The sequence below is a fragment of the Pithys albifrons genome, chromosome 10 (assembly GCF_047495875.1).
Source record: "Pithys albifrons albifrons isolate INPA30051 chromosome 10, PitAlb_v1, whole genome shotgun sequence".
In the NCBI taxonomy this organism is placed as follows: Eukaryota; Metazoa; Chordata; class Aves; order Passeriformes; family Thamnophilidae; genus Pithys; species Pithys albifrons.
Genome location: NC_092467.1, coordinates 14,503,293 through 14,527,023, shown reverse-complemented (window position 1 = coordinate 14,527,023; position 23,731 = coordinate 14,503,293). Strand labels below are relative to the sequence as shown.

At 38.8% G+C, this 23,731-nt stretch overlaps 1 protein-coding gene across 10 annotated transcripts; it reads left to right on the top strand.

Moving 5' to 3' along the window:
- The first annotated feature begins 963 nt into the window (after positions 1 to 963).
- SLC35A3 (solute carrier family 35 member A3) lies at positions 964 to 23,610 on the top strand. Of its 10 annotated transcripts, none has more exons than XM_071564540.1 (9): positions 994 to 1,062; positions 8,572 to 8,690; positions 11,015 to 11,219; positions 12,041 to 12,195; positions 12,278 to 12,400; positions 13,352 to 13,523; positions 15,482 to 15,600; positions 16,116 to 16,249; positions 18,644 to 23,610. In XM_071564540.1, exons 3-9 carry the CDS (start codon positions 11,033 to 11,035, stop codon positions 18,732 to 18,734), a joined length of 981 nt encoding a protein of 326 aa, XP_071420641.1. In that variant the 5' UTR covers positions 994 to 1,062; positions 8,572 to 8,690; positions 11,015 to 11,032; the 3' UTR covers positions 18,735 to 23,610. The 10 variants fall into 10 exon arrangements, with proteins under 10 accessions (XP_071420646.1, XP_071420641.1, XP_071420644.1 ...); XM_071564541.1 differs by lacking the exon at positions 994 to 1,062 and adding an exon at positions 1,115 to 1,130; XM_071564539.1 differs by lacking the exon at positions 994 to 1,062 and adding an exon at positions 8,282 to 8,299.
- Positions 23,611 to 23,731: the final 121 nt, after the last annotated feature.

Below are 23,731 nucleotides of genomic sequence, written 5' to 3'. Positions count from 1 at the left end.
GAACTCTGTTCAAACCAGTTCCAAATACCAGAGTTCTGCAGAGAGGCATATGAAGCAAATATACCCCAGATTAGGCTGGTAGTCTAAAAGCTGCTGAAAAACAAGGCCTTTTACCTTGGGATGGAATGGAAAATTAAATTCATAAAACTGGTAACATCTTGACTCCTTTTTCCAAGTATTTAACCTGCGATACCTAATATATCTGAGCGTTTGATGAATGATGCTGACATCTGCAAGCAGGTACAGTCCATGTGGTCACTGAAAGACCATGGCCCATTTTTGAGTTCAGGAGCAGTTCCACACCTTGCAGCAAACTCTTTTGGAGCTGCCAGATCCACTTTCTGTTTGGTGTTAACAAATAAAATTACCTTTATTAGTAGTGTGCTCGTCTCCCACGGTTTACAATTGCCGGGATGGGTTTCCATTCCAGTTCTCCCACCACGTTTGGCGGGGCCAGGTTTCCACCCCTTTTGATGACACTACCCTTTGCCAAACATCGGGAAATCAACCCGTCATTTAAGCATAAAGTTTTGCCTAAATATGACCTTCGACATTTGGTGGACAATTTGCTTCCTCGCCAAAGGCGGTGCGGGTCTCTTTGCGAGGTCCCTGCCCAGTCCGGGCCAGCCTCGCCTTTCCGAGAGCCGCACCGGGGCTCTCACACCCCCGTGCCGGCCCGGCCGTGCCCCTCGCGGTGTCAGCGGCACCGGGGACGGCGGCTCCGGCTGGGGCAGGGGCTCCTGCCCAGGGGCTCGGCTGGGGCAGGGGCCGGGCTGTGACAGGGGCTCTTGCCCAGAGGCCGGGCCGTGGCAGGAGCCGCAGCCGGGAGGATCAGCCGCCCCCGCGGGCGCTGCCCGAGCCCGGCCCGGCCCCGCCGTCTCTTCCCCGCGGCCCAGGCGGGGCGCGCTGCAGCCGCGGCCCTGGGAACGGAGCGGGCGGGGCTCGGCTGCAGCCGGAGCCTTTGCGGGACGGGACCGCGGCTCCCGGAAGCCCCGGCAGCGGAGGCAGCCGCGCCGGGCTGGGCCGGCGGCGAGGGGCGAGCGGGGCCCGGCGGGCGCGCAGGTGGGAGCGGAGCCCGGCAGCGTTTGCGGGAGGGAAGGAGCCGGAGGGAGGCCCGTGCCAGGGCAGGGGTAGGCGTTTGGGGTCGGTGGATGGAGCGGGAGCGGGACTCTGGGAGCAGGCTGGGGAGGGGAAAGGTGGGGCTGAAGGGACTCTGAGGGAAGTGCCGGCATGGAGCGGTTCGGGGCAGAGGGAGGGTGAGGTCGCTGTGCGGAGGCGGCCGCGTGTGAAGTTGGTCAGGGCTGTCAGTGCTGCCGAGGTTGGGGCTCCCTGGGGCTCTGCTGAGAAGGTGCTCAGTGATGTAGAGCTGCGTGTAAAGTTAACAGAAACGCACACTTTCCAAGTATTTGCGTGGTATCACGATTTCATACCAGGTTTTTGAAATGAGAAACGCTCTAAGCAGTACAGCGCTTGTGGATTAAGTCAGAAACCCCCAGGATGCAGAGGTAAGGAGTGCATATTATGGAATAAACTGGAAGGTAAAAGATAAATGCCAGAAGGTACACCAAGTTGCTCCGTTTTATTGAATCCTATAAACACTACTTTAAACCAGAGAGAGGAAGACTTCGATTTCAGAGAAAAGATTCTAAAGGAATGGTTGAGTGGAGAAGATTAAAACATCTTTCAGCAAGGGAAGGCTGTGTTATTTGGGACATAAAGAACATACATGGCAAACCTTTCTAAAACTGAGTGAGGATCACAGTGGCAAGTTTATTTGTCACAGTGGCCCACACAGAGAAGGACTAAGACAACAAAGATCTAAGAAAACCTTTACTTTTCAAAGAACATGTGCAGAATGACAAAATGGGCCTTAGAATGAACATTAGGTGATGGACTGGTTCTCCCAAAATCTGTGGGATTGCCTTTCTCCACAGGCAGTGCACTTGACTCACCTGAATTCTGTGTGTGCACTGAGTTGAGCTTAGGGGCTGCAGGGTTAGTTTGAGGGAGGAGAGAGTTGTGGACAAAGTGATTTACAATAACCTCTTCCTTTAGGAACTGAAACTCATTATTCACTTGTGCATTGCTAGGCATTGTGAGAACTTGTGCTTGAAAATCACAGTTCAGGGAGTTGAGGATCTGTTGATTCAGGATGTGTGATGTTCTCTTTTGTAGAAATAGTATGTGTAGCAAAAATACTGGTTATGGGAAAGACTGGGTGTAGGAAGTATCAATTTGCTTTCTTTAGAGCTATGCTAGACACAGTTATTCCCCCCATATTATTCTTGAATTGCTTGGTATCTGGGCTCATTCTTCCCCAGTTATTCCAATTCATACCAAATGCCTGTGGCTTGCGCAGGCTCCGTGCCTTTGGTGGAACTCAGGAGACTGCACAGCTGGATCACATCAATGGAGGGTGTCACTAAAGGGGAGAAGAGATTTGTGCTTCTCAGAGTCTAGCATAATAATGTCAGATGGTTAGGAATTCAGGATTTTGCCACTGGGATTTTGAACCTTGTCTTACACCCCTTCAATACACTGTTCAGTGATCTGATTTTATTTGTAATAGCTTTCTACAGTGTCTACAGATTTATTTTCACTGTAGGATCTCATTTGTGTTACTCTGCTCCAAGTAAGTCACCTTGACTGAGGGTACCTGTGTTGCCTTGAGCTCCCAGACTTGATTTGTAGTTCATAAACAGCACAAGTGACAGCTGTAACTGAACTCCAGCTGAATCCAATGTTCCGTCTTCCAGCACCTTATATCAAGCTCCTTCATTGGATTGATACACCTGCAGGAGTTGCATTCCAGCAGTCCTTTAGTTCATGGCATTGCATTCCTGCTGGAGGAGGGATGGGCGTTTGAACTGGAACTGAATGTCTCCTTGCTCAGAGACTGCCCATGACTGTGTGGTCTGTCCATACTGAGATCTATACAATGAACGCAGTGTATGTACTGTGTGAATGAGTGAGAGGCAGTTCAGGCAGGTTGTTTCAAATTTCTGTGCTGGCAGGCAAAGTTTGGCTTAATGACTGTTATGTCAATATAAAACTATTGCACTACTGTGCAGAGTGGAAGGCTTCATCTTAGAAGAAATGCTGGTGTTAACGTTTAGCTCAATGAGGGCCTGATTTCCTGATGGCTGAATATTTATACTCAATATGTGTTTTGTATAATATTCATCAAACCAAGTTCTCATCAGTAAAAACAGTCCTATCTTTAGATTCTTAGGTTTGGTGTAAAGGATAAAGGGAGTGTGCTTAAAGAGCTCTTAGGCACAAATTTCACATTTACAATTCACAATGCCCAACTCTTCCTGTCTGATACATAGATTAGAAGGGGAGGGGGGGAGGTCCCAAGAAAGACAAAAAGACAGAAAGAAAGAAAAACTGTGTGAGATCATCAAAAACTCAGCAAAGTTCCCTTTCTGCTAGGTTTTCTGTCAACCTGCAAGAAAACCTTACCTGCTTCCCAGGCAATTTATAGCATTCTCTGAAATTGGGCTTAAGTCAATAGGTAATAAGTAATTGCATCCTCTTTGTTAGACTTGGCAATGGTGGAATTTCCTGGTTGAGTGATAGGCCAGCAAGTCACTGATACAGCCTCCACTATCTTTGACAAAAGCTGAGGTTTTGGAGCAAAGTTTAGAAGAAATCATTGGTTGATCTTTAACAGTTGCCATTTAATGTGTAACTGCTCTGTGTTTAATTGCACTTGCCAGTTTTAAAAAGCATCTGCATGATTTTAAAATGGCCAAGTGTTGTGGTCTAACACGAACTGGAAAATGAGCACCATACAGCCACTTGCTCACTCCCCACAGTGGGATGGGGAAGAGAATCAAAAGGGTGAAAGCAAGAAAACTCTTGAGTTGAGACAAAGCCAATTTAGGAGGTAAAGCAAAAGCCACACATGCAAGCAAAGCAAACCAAATAATTCATTCACCACATCCCATGGGCAGGCAGGTGTCCAACCACAGCTCTCCAGGAAAGCTGGGTTCCACCATGCGTAACGGTGACTCGGGAAGACAAATGCCATCACTCCGAACATCTCCTCCTTCCTTCTTCTTTCCACAGCTTCATATGCTGAGTGACTCCGTACAGTGTGGGATATCCCGTGGGTCAGTCAGGGTCAGCTGTCCCGGCTGTATCCTCTCCCTGCTCCTGGTGCACTCCCAGCCTCCTCAGTGGTGGGGTGGGAAGCAGAAAAGTGTAAGTGCTGCTCAGCAATAGCGAAATCACCCTTGTTTTACCAGCACTTTTCAGCACAAATCCCAAACGCAGCCCCACACCAGCTACTGTGAGGAAAATGAACTCTGCCCCAGCCAAAACCACAACAAGACAGGGTTGTGGTGAGAGAGATGACGTTGCAGGAGCAAGGTCCACCAACCATCTACTGTGTTGTAGTCGATATCCTTGTCATGAAAATTATTTGAATGCAGTTACAGTTTGGATTTGTTTTCACAAGTTAAGAATTTTTTTATATAAATGGAAAAATTGGAAATACTACCTGAGGAGACTTTAATGTGAAAAAAATTTTTGCTACTCGGTTTCTACTAGAAGAGTAAGGAAAAAACTTGGCTAGAGGATTTGCTTTTAATGGTATTTCTGAAGAAGTGTACAAGCTCTAAGAGAAGCATAGCTCTTTTTTTTTCCATTGTGCACTTAATACATTTTATAATGTATCCAACAAGAAGAATGGGTAACAAACTAGAAAACAAAAGAAAGAGCAAGGTAAGTTATAAAATAATAAAGGGATTTGCAGTGATTTAGTTGGAAAGTGCCATGTATTTGGGGAGGAACAGCTGACAATTATAGCTGTTGAGATAGCTTATGAGAGGGAACAAAGGAGAAACCTGTCTCCGGTGTGAGGAAAATGGAAAACATAATAGTGACATTTTAAAGTGAGAAATAAAAGGTTTAATATTATTAGAAATATTTATAACATGGTTTATTAAGATCACACAGGCATGATCGATCATATCATGTGGGAGTGAGGGGAGAAATGCATTGTTGAATGATAGCAGACCAAATTTGGCAGTTAAAATATTCATATGTATGTAAAATCTACTTCAGAACCCAGTTGAGCAGCACTTAATTAGCTTTGGAAAGGCTCTGCACCCTCAGTACCATCTGAGACATTTGTCATGGAATCGGAGCGTGGTTTGGGTTAGAAGGAACATTAAAGGTCATCTGATTCCAGCTCCCCTGCCATGGGCAGGGACACCTTCCACTAGACCAGGTTGCTTTAAACCCCATCCAACCTGGCCTTGAACACTTAAAATGATGGAGTTGCTACAATTCCCTGGACAACCTGTTCATGGACTACCCCAGCCCATCTTCAGGACCTTGCACTTGGCCTTGTGAAAATTCATGAGGTTCCTTCCATCCATTTATTTATATATTTTCAGTATTAGATATTACTTTTGGTAAAAAGAAGGCTGTATTGATTCCAAAAGAAAGGTTATTTATGGAATAGAACTTTACTCTGAGGACTGTAGTTGTGTTACAGAGAGTGACATGTTACTTGTGTGTTATCCAGCACAGGGAATAGGGCAATGCATGTGCAAAAGTGTAGAAGTCTTATAAAAATAAGTTCTTCAGGTTCTGGAGTGAGCTCTTACTCCACCTTCCCATTGTTCTTTTCCTTTGTTGACAGCTTATGGTATTTTTCTGGGTGTAGCATCAGTGCTGAGTTTGTACTTCATTGGAGAAATATGAGAACACAATCCTGTTTCTTTAATCTGTTGTCCTGACTTCAAAGCAAATGTCCAGGAAGTGTGTCCATACCTGCACTGGAATGAATCGGTGTGCTTTACTTTCCACTCTCCTTTTCCTTCCGTAAGGCAGACTCAGTCAGTGGTTTCTTTCTGGCAGATCTCATATGTAGAATTTGGTGTCCTGGCACACAAAACTTGCACTTTGCCTTTGACAGTTTTAAGAGGCTGGTTGTCTGCTTCTGTTTGGCTTTCTTCTTTAAATAATGTACTAATACCTAGTGAGTTAAGCAATGTTAAACTTATTAATCATAAATTGGGGTAAGTGCTACTCCTGTAACTTGGCTTTTTATTCTAAAAGACTGTCAACAGTGAAAACATTTCACAGCAAGGCTGGAAGGAATTTAATTCACATAATACTGTGGCTATGAAGATTGGAAGCGTAATAGTAGTTAATATATTTTCCTTTTTTAACTGTGGCTTTCCTTGTGACAGAGTTGGAAGGAGTAAAGAAATAGTTGCCAGTAGGGGTTATTTTCATGACAAATCTTTTGGTGAATTTAACCTAGTTTTTTTCTTATGCAACTGACTGGAATTCATTGTTAATTGCCTTTTTTTTTCTTCTGTCATCTACTTCGTGGGTGTTTGGGGTTTTCTAGATGCTGAGGTTTTTTTCAGGCTTTCTCTAATTTTCTCTTCAAGTTTCAGAAATTTAAGGAAAAATAAATTTAATGAATATAGATAAAGGTGAGCTAGCTGCAGTGACTGAATAAACTTCCTCAGTAATTTAGGCTGAATTGATTAAATACAATGCAGAATACTGGGTAGTTTGGGATCCTGAAAGAACTGTGTGATTGGTGCAGGAGAAATGCACAATCAAATAAATGAAATTTGGATCATTTGTGCAAGAACTATCACCCTTTTTATATATAAAATCGTATACGAAAATGTACAACATCCCAACCTTGAAATTTCAATTAGTCTAAAACATGCTAATCTTCCAGATACTCGATGTTCAGTCTTAACAATTCTGTGTTCACTTTATCTTAGTATGTTCATATCAGCATGGTGTGAAATAAATTAGTTTCCTTCTAGTCTTTTTTAGTGTTTTAGATACCTCAAACTAAGTCATTGTCAAATTTCGAGTCCTCCTGTAAACTCAAGAATAGGGCCAAATCGTAGACTAATCCTTAATTTTACACAGGATTTTGTAATGGTAGATATTTAGCAGTTGAGAAACTCAGAAGTTTACACCATCCAAGCTTAAAAAGACAAAAAATCTTAAGAATCTTGTTTCTACTTTAAAAAAAAAAACCTTCTTATTTTGATGGGATACATTTCAGGCTTTGCATAGTATGGTACTTTGAGCTGAAGGTATTACTTCCTGTATAGGTCGTTTTGCTTTGTTTTCGGAGTCTATAAAACCTTTCCAAGATCCTTTTTGTTTTTATTTTTAAGGAGGACAGCTCTTCACATAGTATCTATATGTAATTTATCCACTTGTGTGTTCTGAAGTTGAATTTTGTGTGGCTGTAAATCCTATCTTGGCTTACTGGATATTGACTCGTGTATAGACCTGCCTTCCTGTGGCTGTGGGGTGTGTCTGCATGGAACACTGAACAAACAGTGCAGAAGCAGCTGACCTTTGTTTTTTACCTAGACTAATAGAAGAAAAGAGTAATGAGCCTTGTCCTTGAGGTAACAGATGTGTCAGGCAACATTATAGGCAGTGAGCTGCAGGTCCTTAGCACATCTCACTGGAAGGTACAGTTCAAAAGACACTGAGTTAATGTGACCCCTCAACTTTCAGTATTTGAATTAGGAAACCTAAATCTGAATTTTCAAACAGATGCACCCTGCAGAGTACTGAGACAAAGCCCTGTAAGAAATCTAGGCTGTAACTCTATTAAGAAACGCATTGGGAACTTTAATTTCATTATTGGCTGAAGACAATCAAAGTGTGAGCCATTACTAAGACAATAGTTCATGTATTCAGGGACTGCTGCGAGGGTGGCAGGAGCTCATGGCTACAGGTGAGTGATTGCACCTCTCGTAATAATCTCTACATCTAAAGCTACTGGGAAACTGCAATTGAAGACTGCTCAACTGTTCAAAGTTCAATCTGTGGTTCTTTTTCTGGCTCCAGATCCCAGTTAGCACAGAGTTCTGTGAATTGGTGTGCAGGTCTTTTAAAGGCAAGGAAAAGGGAGCAGGAAAGCTGATAAGATGTTATGTGTGCCTAGCAGAGGGTGGTTTTATTGTTGGTGTACGTAAGTTTCAGGACTCTCTAGTTCCTGCTCTGAGAACCAGCTTGTAAGTAAAGTGGAAGGCTTCATACCCGTGTTCTCTGCAAGCCTGTCTTGTTGACCACTGACTTTTAACAAATATCCTTGTTTCAGCTATCACATTGGACACTTAGAATCCATTTTGTGTGAATTTTTGAAACTCTGCAAGTGTTTTAGTGAATTATGGTAAGGAAATGTTTCCTGCCACTGGCACCTTTTTGAGACACATTGTCTGGGGAAAGTTCCCTTTTTATCATGATTACTAAGGAAGAAAAGGCAGTAGTTCAAGATAATATTGTGGTATGTATTCCTTATGGCTCTGCCTGTGGGCTTATCAAACTGTTGTGCTTGCTGGTATGTTTTCATGCTGATTGCTTTGGTACTTGCTCATAAACAGCCTACTAGTGATTTACCTGTTAAAATTACATTTTAAGCTGCTTCATAGATAGATAGTTGTATTTCAGCAAGAAATTATTGTGAACATTATTTTTAATGTTGTGACCTGCTTTGAAGGTTAAGGAATTTATATCTGATGATTTGGAATGTTTGTAAAACCCTTTGTCACTTCACAGGCTCACAGAATGCAGAAATTTGGGTCCAGGTCAGGAGAGATGTGTGTTCCCGTTGTCTGTATTTTGTTCAGAAGCATTTTGAAAACTGAAAACCAAAAAGTTTAAAAACTTATTTATCTGTAAGTGTGCTTTCATGACATTCAGTGTTGTTCATCTTAACAATACATTGCTCTTTGTGTTCCCTGTTTGCCAGGTCTCCATACTGAAAAAATGAGGTAGATGGAAAAGGTGAAAGACATTGTTTGTTCAAGTTGGCTCACATAAATGTCAGTTTTCTCTAGTATCTTAGCCAGGACTTGTAGTAAAATTCAGTTCTGTGTTTTCTCTCAGTGGATTTTTTTTCTTTCCCTTTTTCTCCCTCTGTCTTCTCTGTGTTGCTATTTCTCTAGAGAGTATGATCTCTCACCTTTTATGTCCCCTCTTCATCCCTTTCTAGGAACTGTTCTTCTGTTTCTCCTCCCTAATCTCTCAGCTGTAGCACATTTATTCTTCAGAATTGTTCTTCAACTAACAAATAATCTCTGTTTTGTTGTTGGGAATGGTTAATTCCACAGATGACATCCTCATGTAAAGGATTCTTCCATGAGAACTATGTGGAAAGCATCAGCAAATCTTGAATGTTTGCTGCAGCTTTCTTCTCCTTAATACTTTCTCTTTCTGTCTTATTTATATTGTTCAGTGCAGTTGCATCTTTAGTGTTTGTTTCTTAACGAGTTAAATGAGACCATAGTTCATACAGAAGTATCTTCTATTAAGATTCTTTAAAGGACCCTTGTATATTTCTTCCTCACTTTTTGCATCCTGACATATTTTTCTTCCTTCTTTGCCAGTAGGCTTTTACACTTATTTTTACAGCCACATGATTCTTGAATAAACAGTTTTATTGTGTAGGATACAAGAATGTAATTCATATCCTTGTGGCTGATGGCAATTCAGACTTGTTTGCAGGTTACTGCACTGTCTCTTAAGTGTCCGTGTCATGTAGGTAATAATCTGATATTGAATACTTGAGTGGAGAAAATCTGTAAATGTTTAGAGACAAGATAAAGGCAAGTCAGAAACATTTGAAAAGTAGATCTCTCCAAATGTCTGCAAAACTAGTGATGAAATGCATCTTGAGGTAGAGAAACAGCAAGAAACAGCTTCAATTCCAGCTACAGATATTTAGAGGTATGGGCACATCCTTCATCAGTGTGTGCAAAGCTAGATAGTTAATGAGTCATACATAAGTTGTGTGTCTGTAGGTGTAGGACATGCACAGGGACAGCTCTGGCATGTGCATCCAATGAATTTGCCATCTCTAGGCTTCTAAAACTGAGAACCACATTCATTGTCTTGACTTGTTACTGTTTTTCTTTTTGCTTGAAAACATATTTGTTAACTTCTAATTACTGACTTCATTTTACTTTGGCATTATAAAAAACTGTTCTGGTTTTGAGTAAGTGGGCAGTGAAGGCAGTAGCAGTTATTTTTTTATAGAAAGCATTAATTCTGTGCATATGGAAATTCTTCATAATATGAGGAATAGCAGAGATTAGATGATATTCTAAGTAGCAGCAAGCTTTTTTTAAATTTCCTTGTAATATATTGAGCTTGCACAATTACCATTACTGTCTCTATTAGTCTCCTGCACTAAGTTAGTGCTTTAATTGGTGACTACTTGTCAAGAAAACTGCATAAACTTGGTGGAAGTTCATGGTAGACACAAGGATGAAACATCTTTACTAAGATAAGATTTGTGATAGTCAGTGCAGTGTGAGAAAGCAGGTGCAGTCACATCATCATCTCTATTCAACAGATGTTTTTCTAGCAGGATAATCTGCAGGGCAGGTTTGGTGCCGTCTCCCCTGCTCCTCTATTCCAGCTCTTCCTTTCCAGCCCTGCTTTCACACAGCTCCCCTTTTCCTGCCTGCGACATCCTCTCTGTTATCCTGTAACGCAGCCCAACCCTCGCCCTGTGTGTGCTGTCACTGCGCCATCTGGCCAGGCAGGGACTGCAACCTGCCAGACCTTGGAGCTGGAAGAATGGGAATGGCTCATTCCTGCAGGGGGCCTGGGCATGTGGTTGTACCATAATGTGGGCCTTTTTCACCTCCTGAGCCTTCACCTACATAAAGAAATCTATGATCTGGATCCATGGAATTTGGGAGTGAAACCAGTTAGTGCAAAGCTAATTATCATCTAATAGTTCTTCTTTTACTTTATTATTATTACAGATAAGAAGTATTTTATTTCATTTGTCTGTCGGTTAACAGTCTGGTATGTCTCCCCATTTGTACTGAGGTATTGGAAAAACATTATTAAAGTGATAATCTGCTTTTGCTTTTTAAATACCAAATTTATGTTTTCCTTTGGCTGAGCTCCCTTGATAACTTTTTGCAATGTGCTGCTTCCCAATATCTGTAATATTATCTTTGGGTTGTTTTTTTAAATTCTCTTTCAGAAAGAAAAAAGTCAAGAAATGTCTACCAATTTAAAGTACCTTTCCTTGGGTATCCTGGTTTTTCAGACCACAAGTTTAGTCTTGACCATGCGTTATTCTCGGACACTGAAAGAAGAAGGACCTCGATACTTATCCTCTACTGCAGTAGTTATTGCTGAGCTTCTGAAGATTTTGGCCTGTGTTCTGTTGGTCTACAAAGACAGCAGTATGTGTCAAATTTTGCACCAAGTAATTTTCCTAATCAATATGCTGTATTGCCATGTGCGTACAGGCCTGCAACAAAGCATTTCCCTTCTTCTTGTGTAAGAAATAGTCTTGGAAAGACATTAATCGTATTTGTTGATGGAAGTTCTTTTTAAAGAATATAATAATTTTCTGCTATGAGCTGGAAGTTTGTGTTTGCTCAGGCTTTTAAAGAAATCCATATGTAGAAGTAGGGAAAAATGAAAAGCTTTAAGTGTGTCCAAAGTATGAAAGATAATTTAGAAGCCTGTAATAAACAGCAGATGGAAGAGGGAGAAAGCAATTTCATTGTTTTACAGGAAGAATCACAGCTTTAAGGTTAAAAAAAGTATATTCAGATTTACTCTATTTCTTACTTTTTACATTTTAAGCTGAATTTATCTGGTTCCTGAGCGCATATATTTGATTTTCAACAGCTTAAAAATATCATTATATGTGCATAAGTATTGATGACACTCTAGGATTCTAAATGTGTACTTTTTAGGTGATACCCTTTAATGTATTATCTTCAAATATTGATGCGGTTTCAGTACGTTGTATTCAAAGTATTTTGAATATTTATTTTCATTCTCATATTCCAGGCTGTGGGAAGAAACTTGCAGCCATTTTTCCTTACATATACAAGACTTGTGGAAGTCAAACAAACATAGACAGTGTTTTGAGGTCTTGATACAGTGATAGCTATAAAAAGGGGCAACCATTTTAAGAAGAGAGCATTGCTTTTTTTTTTTTTTACCTCTCCTTTTAATGAATGTCTATTTCTTCTACTGTTTCTTTGGGCAGAGTGCAATTTACGGACTCTGAACAGAGTGCTGCATGATGAAATCCTTAATAAACCCATGGAAACTCTGAAACTTGCTGTTCCTTCGGGAATTTACACTCTGCAGAACAACTTGCTGTATGTAGCATTGTCAAATCTAGATGCAGCCACATACCAGGTATTGTGTATTTGGAATTCTCTGTAAGTTTCCAAAAAAACCCCATGAATTATGCAGTAGTAACTGGTTCTGGTTCTTCTAGGTCACATACCAACTGAAAATTCTCACCACAGCATTGTTCTCTGTGTCCATGTTGAGCAAGAAATTGGGTGTGTACCAGTGGCTGTCATTAGTGATATTGATGACAGGAGTGGCATTTGTACAGGTAAATGTTAGCAGGTGGTTTGTGCTTTTTTCAATGTGTTTATTCAAGGAACATGGATTTCTGTACTGATTATACAGCTTTCTGATTCTACCAGCTGCACACGAGCACCAGAATGTAGTCAGGAGCTACAAATCACAGCTGGCCAGGTCTGGAGGACACCAGAAATGATTCAAAGGCAGAAGATAACGTCTCTTTTGCAACCCAGTGCTCTGCTGTAGAATGTGACAGGGCCTCTGGAGCAACCTGCAAGTAATAATGATAGCAATGTTTATTAGCACCTTTCTTCAGACAGGAGGAATTCACAGATCTCTGCCAGTACAGGCCAGGCTCACTGTCATATGGTTGGCAAATTTACTTGAACTGTTTCAAAAGGCAAAATTGACCTCGGGTCTAAATAGTGCAGGTACCAGAGTCTGTAGTTTTCAGAGGGCAGTACCATGGGATAAGAGACTATTCTAAGGATTTGTAGCATATCCTAGAACTTTGGTTTTTTAAATGTAAGGATTTGAAAGAAGATACGATGATTAATTTCACTAATTAAAAATGAGAATTAAACTTTCTGACTGTATTTAACAGAGTCCTCAGTTTTCTAACTGTGCTTGTATTTGTAACCAACTGTTGGGTGGCACAAGTCAGTGGCTTTGAATGACCATGATCAGTCACACTGGGGTTCAGAAACAATTCTGGCTTATAAAACATAAATCCTGCACCTGTTTAAATTGATGAGTATTCTCCCAGTTCAGGCACAATTTTACTCCTTACAAATATGTAGCAAGAAAAATTGTAGCTTTGCAGTCCTTTAAAAGTATTTATGGTGCAAAAATGTAAAACTTTACAAGCATGTGATTGTATGAAGTAACTGTTACTGTTGCTAGAAAACAAATTTGCATTTTATGGGAGCTCATGACTTGAATTCATCAGTGAATTTTGTCTCACTGTTTTTACATCCAGTGGCCTTCAGACTCTCAAGCAGCACCTGCTAAGGAGCATTCAGCAGGATCACAGTTTGTGGGGCTGATTGCAGTGCTCATAGCCTGCTTTTCTAGTGGATTTGCTGGGGTTTATTTTGAGAAGATTTTAAAGGAAACTAAGCAGTCTGTGTGGATTAGAAATATTCAGCTTGGTAAGTTTGATTTTTATCATCTGTTAAAGATACTGGATTCTGTAGAATTAAGATAAATATGTAAAATATATCTATAAATAAAAATGCCACATTTTAGTATGCTGCATAAATATTATTTTAAATCCAAAAGTATAAACTCTTTTACATAGAATTCTAGCAGTTACTTTCTGATCTCAATCTAGTTCTTGATTTAATTTGTTAATAGAGTAACTTTAAGTTTGTGCAGAATCTGTCAACTGAATTTGTGTTTTTAAATTTTCTAAAGAATGTTGTTACATATAGGATTCTGGGTATCCTCTGTGTTTAAAAATATTGTCTTCACTAATTCAGAAAGTCTGATAAACCTAGATAGTAATAATTTTTCCAAGCAAAGCATAACTGCTTTGTTTGTGAATAAAGCTGAGCAGTGTATTGTTATTATTTAAGTACAAAGGTCAGTTTGTTTCAGTTGTCTGTATAATCACTGGAGAAAGGCATATACAAAAGTCAGTTCATCTTAACCATTTTAATGCCCTTACCTATTGTGCACCCGTCAGTAAGAGAATACCTTCTATTTCCAAAGTTGTTCTGCGTCTTCTATACCCAAGATATTAATGACAACAGAATTGATCTGTGTTCCTGAACGGGTTTTACCTCACCCCAAAGCAATCTTGTCCAGTTTATAGTTTGACACATGAAGTTCAGTAGAATGTGTTTACTACTGAAGTTATTTTCAGTTTAAAAAATAAAATTAGTTTTGTCATATTTCATAGAAAGTTTTCTAATACAGCTTTTAGAAAATATTTAAAACATGAAATCATAATTTCAGAACTACATTAATGTGTTTTTTCTGCAAATGCAAGATAGTTGCCCACTTCAGACACTGGATTATTCAGGAGCAAGTCAGTCATAAGCAAGAGCTTTGACATAGAGCATTTCTTAAAACACAAACAACAAAACCCATTATGTCCAACCTGGTTTTCATTTTCATATTCATAGAGAATTATTAAAACTCTAGAAAAAATGGAAAATATATTTGATTTAGTTGTTTTAAAATGCAGTTTTTAGTGCATACCAGTATCATAACAGGGATGTATGAATTTAATTAATAGTTGATTTTACTTCTTTATTTTAGCAGATCTGTTGGAAAATTCAAGTCATTCACTTAATCTGAATGAAACCTAAATTTTTAATTCTGCCTACCAAAAGAATTATTTCTTGCCAAACGGAGGGTTTTATTTTGTTCCAAACAATGTCACCTCTTTCAGATGCAAAGAAATATGATAAAAATCAGCTTTTCACAGAGAAGGAATGGAAAAAAAATGTTGCCCCTTTTCTGCTCAGGACTAGAGCGTTTATCAGTCACAGAAGAGCTGCTTGCATTACTTCATGCCTGAGGGGATTAGAAAACTTTCCCATGTGATAGAGTAACACTGCTCACCAAATTACAAACCTTTTAGGCTAATCTCGTTTTCTTCTTTTGACATTAAGTCTCTACCAGTAAACACTGACCATGTTTGAGACTGGTTCAGGAGAATCCCACTGTGAAGAGCCTCGTCTGAATTGGCAAACTGCTACTTGCTGCTCTTGCTGTGTCAGGGACCCTCCCCCCCACTGAATGTTCTCCTTGTTTGTCTTTTCAGGTTATAGTGTGACTTCAGCCTTCAGTCATGACTAGTTTCAGGGAAATTGAAAGAGTGTTTAGGTGAATTTTGCTATATAACCATAAATAAAAATCACACCATTCCAGTAGAAGAGGATGGAAGATAAGTATGTGAGGATATCCTAATGCAAACAGTCAAAACTTGTTATTAGTACGAAGAACAGCTTTTAAAAGAGAATAACTGACTGATTGCATTTAGATGTGATGGCATTGCAAATGGTAATCCAGTTTGAAAATGCATAAGCAGCCCTCCAGGATAGGGAGCCTGTTTGCACATTTTTCACCTGAAGCTTTTGAATCAATCTTGTACTTTCAGGGTTTTTTGGTAGCATATTTGGACTGATGGGTGTGTACATTTATGATGGAGAACAACTGTCAAAGAACGGATTTTTTCAAGGATACAATAAACTCACTTGGGTGGTGGTTGTTCTACAGGTGAGATACCTTGTGTCGTGTGTTTCTGTGGAGGCAGGTGGAATTTACTCTACTGTAAATGACTGGGAAATCTAATTGGTGTCATCAAAGCTACTGAGAGTTCTAAAGACGAAAGTCTGATCTATCACTATTGGAATAAAACTCTAAACAAAAACCTGGAAAATACATAGCAAGTGTATGATTAAGTATCGTGCAACTTTAAAGCATGTAAGCATTACCTATTTTGGGATGTTTTAAAAAAAGAATGAATATATATGCGCTTCCTCATGTGCCTAAAAATTTATAGTACAAGCATTTCCACTCATTTAGTGGTGGTAATATGATCAACAATTCCTTTAATGGGGAAAGAAGTACTTCTCCAATATTTATTTTCAACAGTACATATCCATAATAGAAAATAAATGTATTGCTACTAAACATAAACAAAAGTTTTTCCTAAAGTAAGTGTGTGTGTTAAAGTAGATGCTCTCTGTCAAATTATCTCTTTGTGAATCCAAACTTCGCTATTTTTTCAGGCACTTGGAGGGCTGGTTATTGCTGCTGTTATAAAATACGCAGACAACATTTTAAAAGGATTTGCAACTTCTCTCTCTATTATACTGTCAACATTGATCTCCTATTTCTGGCTGCAAGATTTTGTCCCTACAAGGTAAGAATTATTTTCCATGTATGCTGGAAAAAGCCCAAGCCACGCTTTCAGAATGTTTCAGTACAACTTGCACATCAAAGTTTAGTTTTATACATAACCAACAGTTAGTTTTTTCAGCCCGGTTGTCCCGGTGCCGTTTCCAGCAGGGTCAGCAGCCCCTGACTCCGGAGCGCGGCGGTGGCCCCGCTCCCTGCGGGCCGTTCCCGGTCGCTCCCTTCGCTTTCCCGCATCCCGCGGCTCCCGCCCCTGCAGCCCACGGCGCTGCCGTGGGCCCTGCGGCCCCTGGCGGCCAAACCGCGTGTACCCGGGCACAGGGACAGGGACACTCCTGCAGTGCCTGCCATCCAGGGACAGGAATACTCCTGCACTGCTGCCATCCAGGGACAGGGGTACTCCTGCAGTGTCTGCCATTCAGGGACAGGGACATTCCTGCAGTGCTGCCATCCAGGGACAGGAACACTCCTGCACTGCTGTCGTCCAGGGACAGGGGTACTCCTGCAGTGTCTGCCATCCAGGGACAGGGGTACTCCTGCAGTGTCTGCCATCCAGGGACAGGGACACTCCTGCACTGCTTGCCATCCAGGGACAGGGACACTCCTGCACTGCTGTCATCCAGGGACAGGGGTACTCCTGCAGTGCCTGCCATCCAGGGACAGGGACACTCCTGCACTGCTGTCATCCAGCTCACCGCAGTGTCTCTGACAGAGGGAACTGCAGTCACACCCATGGAAGTCACACTGCTGCACTGAGTTGCCCAAGAGCACCTAGAAAGGCAAAGGCAGAGCCTTTTCTAAGGCTACTAAATATATTTAGTAGTGAAATATATTTAGTAGTGAAAACACTCAGGCAAGATAGAAGGTTCTTGCTGTGTGCCTCCAGGCCCAGCACACTGTGTCCTGGTGTTTGTGAACGAGGCTGTAGTGGCTCTGTGCACCTCAGGCTTTGTGCATGGGTAGGTTCAGAACAGTGCATGTATTGGCAGTGCATGTGAGTATATGAAGTGTAGATGTAATAATCCCACTTCCAGATATATTAATAGGATTTTGCTTATAATTGACCAACTCATACTCCCATATGTTACACATATGCATAGCATAAAAATATTTTTAATACTATTTATAATCTTTGTATCTGGTACAAAGAAACATGTTTTTATCTAAAAGTATGTATGTGGTCCCTTCTAACTTTACTCATTCTGTGATCCTGTAATATTACCGGGGCTTTACTTAAACATTTCAAAAAGGAAGTAGAGCAACTATTTAGGCTTAAAAAGTGTAAGACATAGAACTTGAATTATAAGTAGCCTGTATTTGTCCCATTAAAATGATTGTACGGAGTGGTTTAAGAATTTCTGTGTGCTCAAATGGAAACTTAATAAGTAACTTAACAGCTTCTGCAAACATGTTAAAATGGAAACAGTGGTAAATAATTAAATTAAATAGAACCAACTAGCAGCATGTAGAACTTGAAGCCATCCCATTCAATAAAACTTCATTAACTTGAGTTAATCAAACAATCTTTAGTACGTAGCTTATGCTAAATGAATATATTTGAACTGAATTCTATAATTGCTTCTGTCATGTTAACAAATACTTTTGATTGGGGTAATAGATGTAAAGTACATAAATGCTTGAATGTATTGCAATGAACCATGCCCAGAAATAGAAAAACTGTGTTCTCTGATGGATTTTGGTGTTGTGTGCCACAGTTTTCTTAGCATTTGGTTCAGATCCAATTGTCAACATTGTCATATCTTTATGAGAAGGTTTATTTCCAGAATGTGCACTGATTGTGTACTGGCTGTGGATATTTTGTTTCCAACTTGTAACTACCAAAACAACTTGCAAGGCCTGTATGTCACAATACAAAAGATGCCTTTATTATCTTTTCCTGACATAAATCTTTATGTATCTGCCAAAAATTAGATTATACTGACTTGAAAACCAGTTCTTGCACCACTGTCATTTGTTTTGGCATAAGCTTTGGATTTCAAAGCAAACACAGCTCCAACAATATAAAGAATGTAAGATGTTAAAAGGAGCTGGGTACCCAAAGTAATTGCACTTCAGCTACATACAGCTTTAGGTAAAAGATAAAAAAATAAACAAGTTGGTCTGATTGCTTTTGACAATTGTTTCATGAAGATACAGTTTTCATTTTCAGAATATGTCAGTATAATGCTACATTAGTTTGCAGTTATAAGTTTCTTACTTCATCAACTTCCTGCATCCTTCCAAAATAAATACATGCAAATTATTTTGTTCCTTATAAATTGCACAAAAATAATTTATCTTTCTCTTTTCCTCATGGAAAAGTCCTTTCTTTTGATTGTATTACATAAATAAATTTGCATCAACTAAAGCAACCTTTTTTTTTCATCCCTATTCTATTCAGTGTCTTTTTCTTCGGAGCCATCCTTGTAATAGCAGCTACTTTCCTATATGGTTATGATCCCAAACCTGCAGGAAATCCCATTAAGGCATAGCAGACTTCTCATCAACCTGCTTCTCAAGATCCTGCACTGGGGTCCTTGCTAGCAATTGCATGTGGAAAGTGCCATTGTGCACTGCAAGGGAAGGATTACTGCCCTGACTGTGTTGAAGAAATGCTGATGAGTGGTTATGAACAGCCAGAAGGCTTACAGGGGATGCTGATCTGTAACTGAGGGGAGGGGAAATGTCAGGGGAATGCCCAGTGCAATTTGCTAATAAAAACTTGAACCAAAAGTTTCCAAGAAACTACAATTAGGAATGTTTACAGCTTTGACAGAGATTGCATCAAAAGAATTTACTGTATTGACTGCTGCAGAAAAATGTCCTATGCACTCTTTGAAAGAGCACATGACATCGTTGTCAGATTGTATGTTTTTGCGATTTGATTATATTTAATCTTAGTAAATGTTTTTAACTGTTTGTCTATTTACATGTAATGAGCTGAACATCATAGTTCTAAAGTGATGGTTCTAATTAGGTATTCCTTATTAAGACTGTGAAAATTGAAGTATGGTTGAAAGACACATTCACAATATCAAATATTTTTATATTTTTAGGAAGCTGATTTAATAACAAAAATCTGTTATTAAATGATAATATTATAATTCTGTTGCTTGTATAAAACTATAATAAGAATGTTAACATTCTCACCGAAGTACACAAAGGGAGAAATTCGCAGTGAAAGCTGGAAATCCTGGTTGATACTCCAGCCTTCATCAGCCTGTAGTGTTCCGACAGATGGAATAACTCTGGGAACACCAGCTGGAGGTTACTGCACTAATCTGGTAGTACAAGTAGGGTTATGATGGGTGCTTGCTCAGATGTAATGTTCATTGTTGTTATTTTTATTGATTATAAATCAACTTTTTGGTAGAAACTTAAATGTAGTTTTTATGCTTTAAATAGCCTCTGAAGATTTTCTTTAAACCACAATTAAAAATACAGCCCATAATAAACTGTCTTTAACAGCTCCATCTGGAGCTATTAAGGTATGGCATCTACATATTGTACTGTACTTTATTACAGAGGAGTTTTTTTAAACAAGTGTTGTTTACTTATGAACTGTCTAATGCTTTTTCTGTACATTTCTATGTAATGGCTTAATTAGAGTTTTGGTGGGGTTTTTTAAATTGTTATTTTGTTCTAGAAGTTCTTGATCCAATAGGCCAAAATGGTTTCTGTGGAGCTGTTCAGACTAGTAGTGGAATTACTTTAATAGGAAACATAATTAAAAAGTAATTAATTGTGCAATAGCTAAATAAAAAAACATGTTGTTGTTCTGTTTTAAGCAAACAAAAAAAAAACTTCACAAAGAAACCTCGATGCATCAATTAGACTGTTACGAACACTTCGTTTGAAGTATTCGCATATGGTCAGAAACACCAAAAAATGTCTGGTACTAATAAACAAAATAGCTGTCTTAAAAATCACTGGTTTTCAGGAGACTATTCACAATGGATATTAATGAAGTGACTCTTACCCACGTTGCACCTGTAACGGGATGCAGTTATACAGAAACGTATCAGGAATCCCTTACCAGTAGAATGACAAGTGGTAAAAATATCTCACTTCCCTTGTTTTCCCCCACCTCATGCTCATTCTCACTTACATCTTGTGCTAAAGAAAATGTGTTAAAGGGAAAGGTGTTTTAAAGGGTTTACTAAAAGTACCTCATCCAATTCACTAGAAGAGTCTGGAGGAGGGCTCTTAGATTTCTTAATGAAGTGTTTTAAATGGGGAAGGATGAATTCCACTTACGTTAGTGAATTTAAAATAATGTTTTTCTCCTGTTGGCAATTACATGTGTTGTAAGGGGTTTTTTTGTTTGTCATATCAGAGCAAAACATTAAAGAAATGTCAGAGTTATGCCACGGGCTTGCTAGACTTTGGGAACTGTGAATCTGCCCCAGCATGTTGTAATTGCAGGAGGTTTGCCACTTGGCAGTCAAAACGATCTTGTAGTACCCTAAATTGGTATCCTGTGTTAATATTAAATGTTGTTCCTATAACATTCAATGTGGCAAAAATCTTTGAAAAATTCCAGGTGGCCATTTCCTCTCTGCAGTGCACAGGAGGCGAGATGTGTGTGTGGAACCAAGGCCAAGTGGGAAGTCACATCTGAACTGGAGTTTGGCCTACACAGTAATACTTTTAGTTTCATGAATCACAATAGTGGAAGTGTTCAGGTGACATAATTGGTAACTTCCTTCTGGATTGTCTCCAAGAAAACATAAGAAGCAGGTTGAAAACAGTTTAAAGCTGGTTGTACCGGAAGGGACCAAACAGGCCAAATAATCACCACGCTGGTGGAGGAACCCAGTTTTAATATTTCAGGTGCACCTCTCAATATTTGTCAGAAAGGAGCATTTTAATGGAAAGAACAGGAATATGTGCTCTTTGCTTTGGAGTAGGATATCATGCAGCTTTGGAAAACAATGTATCTGCTCTACTACGTAAATGCTGTTGGTAGATCACTGATGTTTTTGTGCTTGCAGTTGACAGTCCTTGTAAGTTTTCCACTAGAAGGATTGATCTGTTCATACACTTGCTGCTGTAAAGGAAAAATGGATTTGCATTTTTACTGTGTTTCCTTAGCCTTTAACAGAGTAAGAACTAAAAGGATTTGAGGAAGGTTTACTGATTTCTGTAACCTGTGCAATCTGAGAACATATGCACATTTTCTCACCAACATACTTTTGTATTTGGATTTTTTTTAAAGCAGCTTCATGTCTATAACTCATTTACTAACCAAAGAGGCATAGCTAGTACAGAGCATTAGGAAGTACTGGATGGTATGCTTTGAGTTTGCTGTAAAAGCAATCTGTAGGAGTCCAACTTTCCAGAAATAAACTTGTCTTTCTGAACTGCTTTTCTGACTTTTAGATAATGGATTTGTTAGTTTAGTTGTATATTTAGAAGGCTAGCATATACTTAGCAAAATGTTATTTAAATATTTATAAAGTTATAGCTAGGTATTTATTTGCAATAACTTGAATTATGTGATTTTTTTTTAAGACTTGCATAATGGGAGTATTTATTGAATACTTGGATATGTGGTAATTTTATCTGGAAGTCTCTGGGATACATGATGAATGATCAAATAACAATAAACTTAGAACTTTCTATCTTCAAAGCAAAATAAATCAGTTCAGTGGCAAAAAACCTTGAGTCTAACAAAGTAAGGGTTTTTTTAACATTGTATTTCTACGCTGTCCACAAGTGCCCAATAATCTTTTTCTCAAAGAATGCAGATAATTGTTCTAATCAATTTCTTTGTTTTAGACAAACTATAATAAACCCTCCTTTTTTGTTCGCTTTAATAAAGGGTAATTTAACGTTCTAGATTCAGCTTCTACAAGATAACACCTTTTTTTTACTGCAACTTTTTAGTAACTATTGTCTTATTTTTCCTCAAAAAAATAATCTCATTTTGGTAGCCTGTACTTGCATTTCATTTGTTCTGCAGTCCTGTCACAGACTTTTAGTAGTACGTAATTATTTTGTGTTCCTAATTTATGTCTGTAATTCAGGATACTGTCATAGATTCTGTTGAATTGTTTTTTAATTGATAAATGAAACTTTGCGTTTCTTCTGGGTTTTGTTATCAGTAACTTTCATATATTAATATATTTCCTGATCAGCTGTGCATGTTGTGTTGTATTTAAGGAGTCGTCATTTTCCAGATTTGAAGCTGTTGCTCGTTTTCCTCCTGATGACAATGGTTCTTGCTGGATATTGTGTCAAGGAGGATTATTCATTATTTTCTTGTCTGAGATACATGTTTTGTAATAATGAGATATTAAAAGACAGTAAGGATTTTTTTGTGTATTAGAAGGTAATGTTCATCTGTAACATGGTATTATACCATATATTTGGTATTACCTAAGGTGGTGTATTACTGTGGCAAAGTCCAAGTACTGTTTCTTTGCCTTTGTTTTAATTGTTCCTTCCATTTTTAATGCTGATTATTTTCCAGAGGAAGTGACTAGGAAGTTTTGTTCTTTCCAGGTAAGCCTATATGTTTTTAGATATGTAGAATTAAGACATTTTTACTGAAAAAAAATGCAGGGGGAAATGCAACAAATACATGGAATTAATTAGATTGTATCTTCTGCTTCAGGTTGCCATCCAAATTTCTGTTCAGTTGGATTCTTAACTTTTTCTAATTGTGTCTCAGTAGCTTAATTTATAACTACAAAAAAAAGAATCTGTCCTGAGGTGCCATTCAGTGCTTCTTCTTGAATGTCTGCTGTGTGTTTGCATCCAAGACAAGACATGACAAATTAACTCTTACCTTTAACCTTCCATGATCGTTCTGACTGTAATTAGCCATATTCATTTCATTAGCAATTTATAGCTCAGTAAGAATTGTTTCTATGCTAAGCATACATTTGTATTTGCTACCATGAGTATCACCTTTTTAGATTTTTTTAAACTTTGTCTTTATTGTCAATATATAAGCCCAAATATAGATCATATATTCAAACACTGTAGCAAAGTTTTTAAGGTAGTCTTAGGTTTTTATATGTTGATGTTGATATTTGTGTGTGATTACACTGAATGCAGTTCTAATATATGGTGTTTCCAGGCCATTTGGAAATGAGTTATTTTTTTGTTGTAACACTGCTGAATCATGGAATGCATCTTACATGACCTAACAGAGTCTTTTTTTTTTAATCCATATTGGGGTAAAATACTGTATCTTTTTCTTCTGTATGTGTAGATAATGCCACTGTAGTAATAAATGGTTAAAATCAAACACTGGCTTTATTAGGAATATGATAAAAAAAAAATGTTTGAGAGCATTGTAAAAGGAGAGGCTTGCCTTATGCATATTTTAGCAGAAATAAAACAACATTTTAATTAACATTTATTATTTCAGAACATAATTTTAGCATGATTTTCTATAAATGCCAGAAGGCTATTCCAAGATGTTCATTAATGGGGTTTTTTAGCATACAGCTTACTGATTTTGCCAGGAATTTAATTT

Coding starts and splice junctions, on each gene's coding strand:
- SLC35A3 (XM_071564535.1), top strand. CDS start 4,597: ATGGTATTTCTGAAGAAGTGTACAAGCTCTAAGAGAAGCATAGCTCTT. Junction 12,196..12,277: donor TAGATGCAGCCACATACCAG/GTATTGTGTATT, acceptor TGGTTCTTCTAG/GTCACATACCAACTGAAAAT. Junction 13,524..15,481: donor GATTAGAAATATTCAGCTTG/GTAAGTTTGATT, acceptor TTGTACTTTCAG/GGTTTTTTGGTAGCATATTT.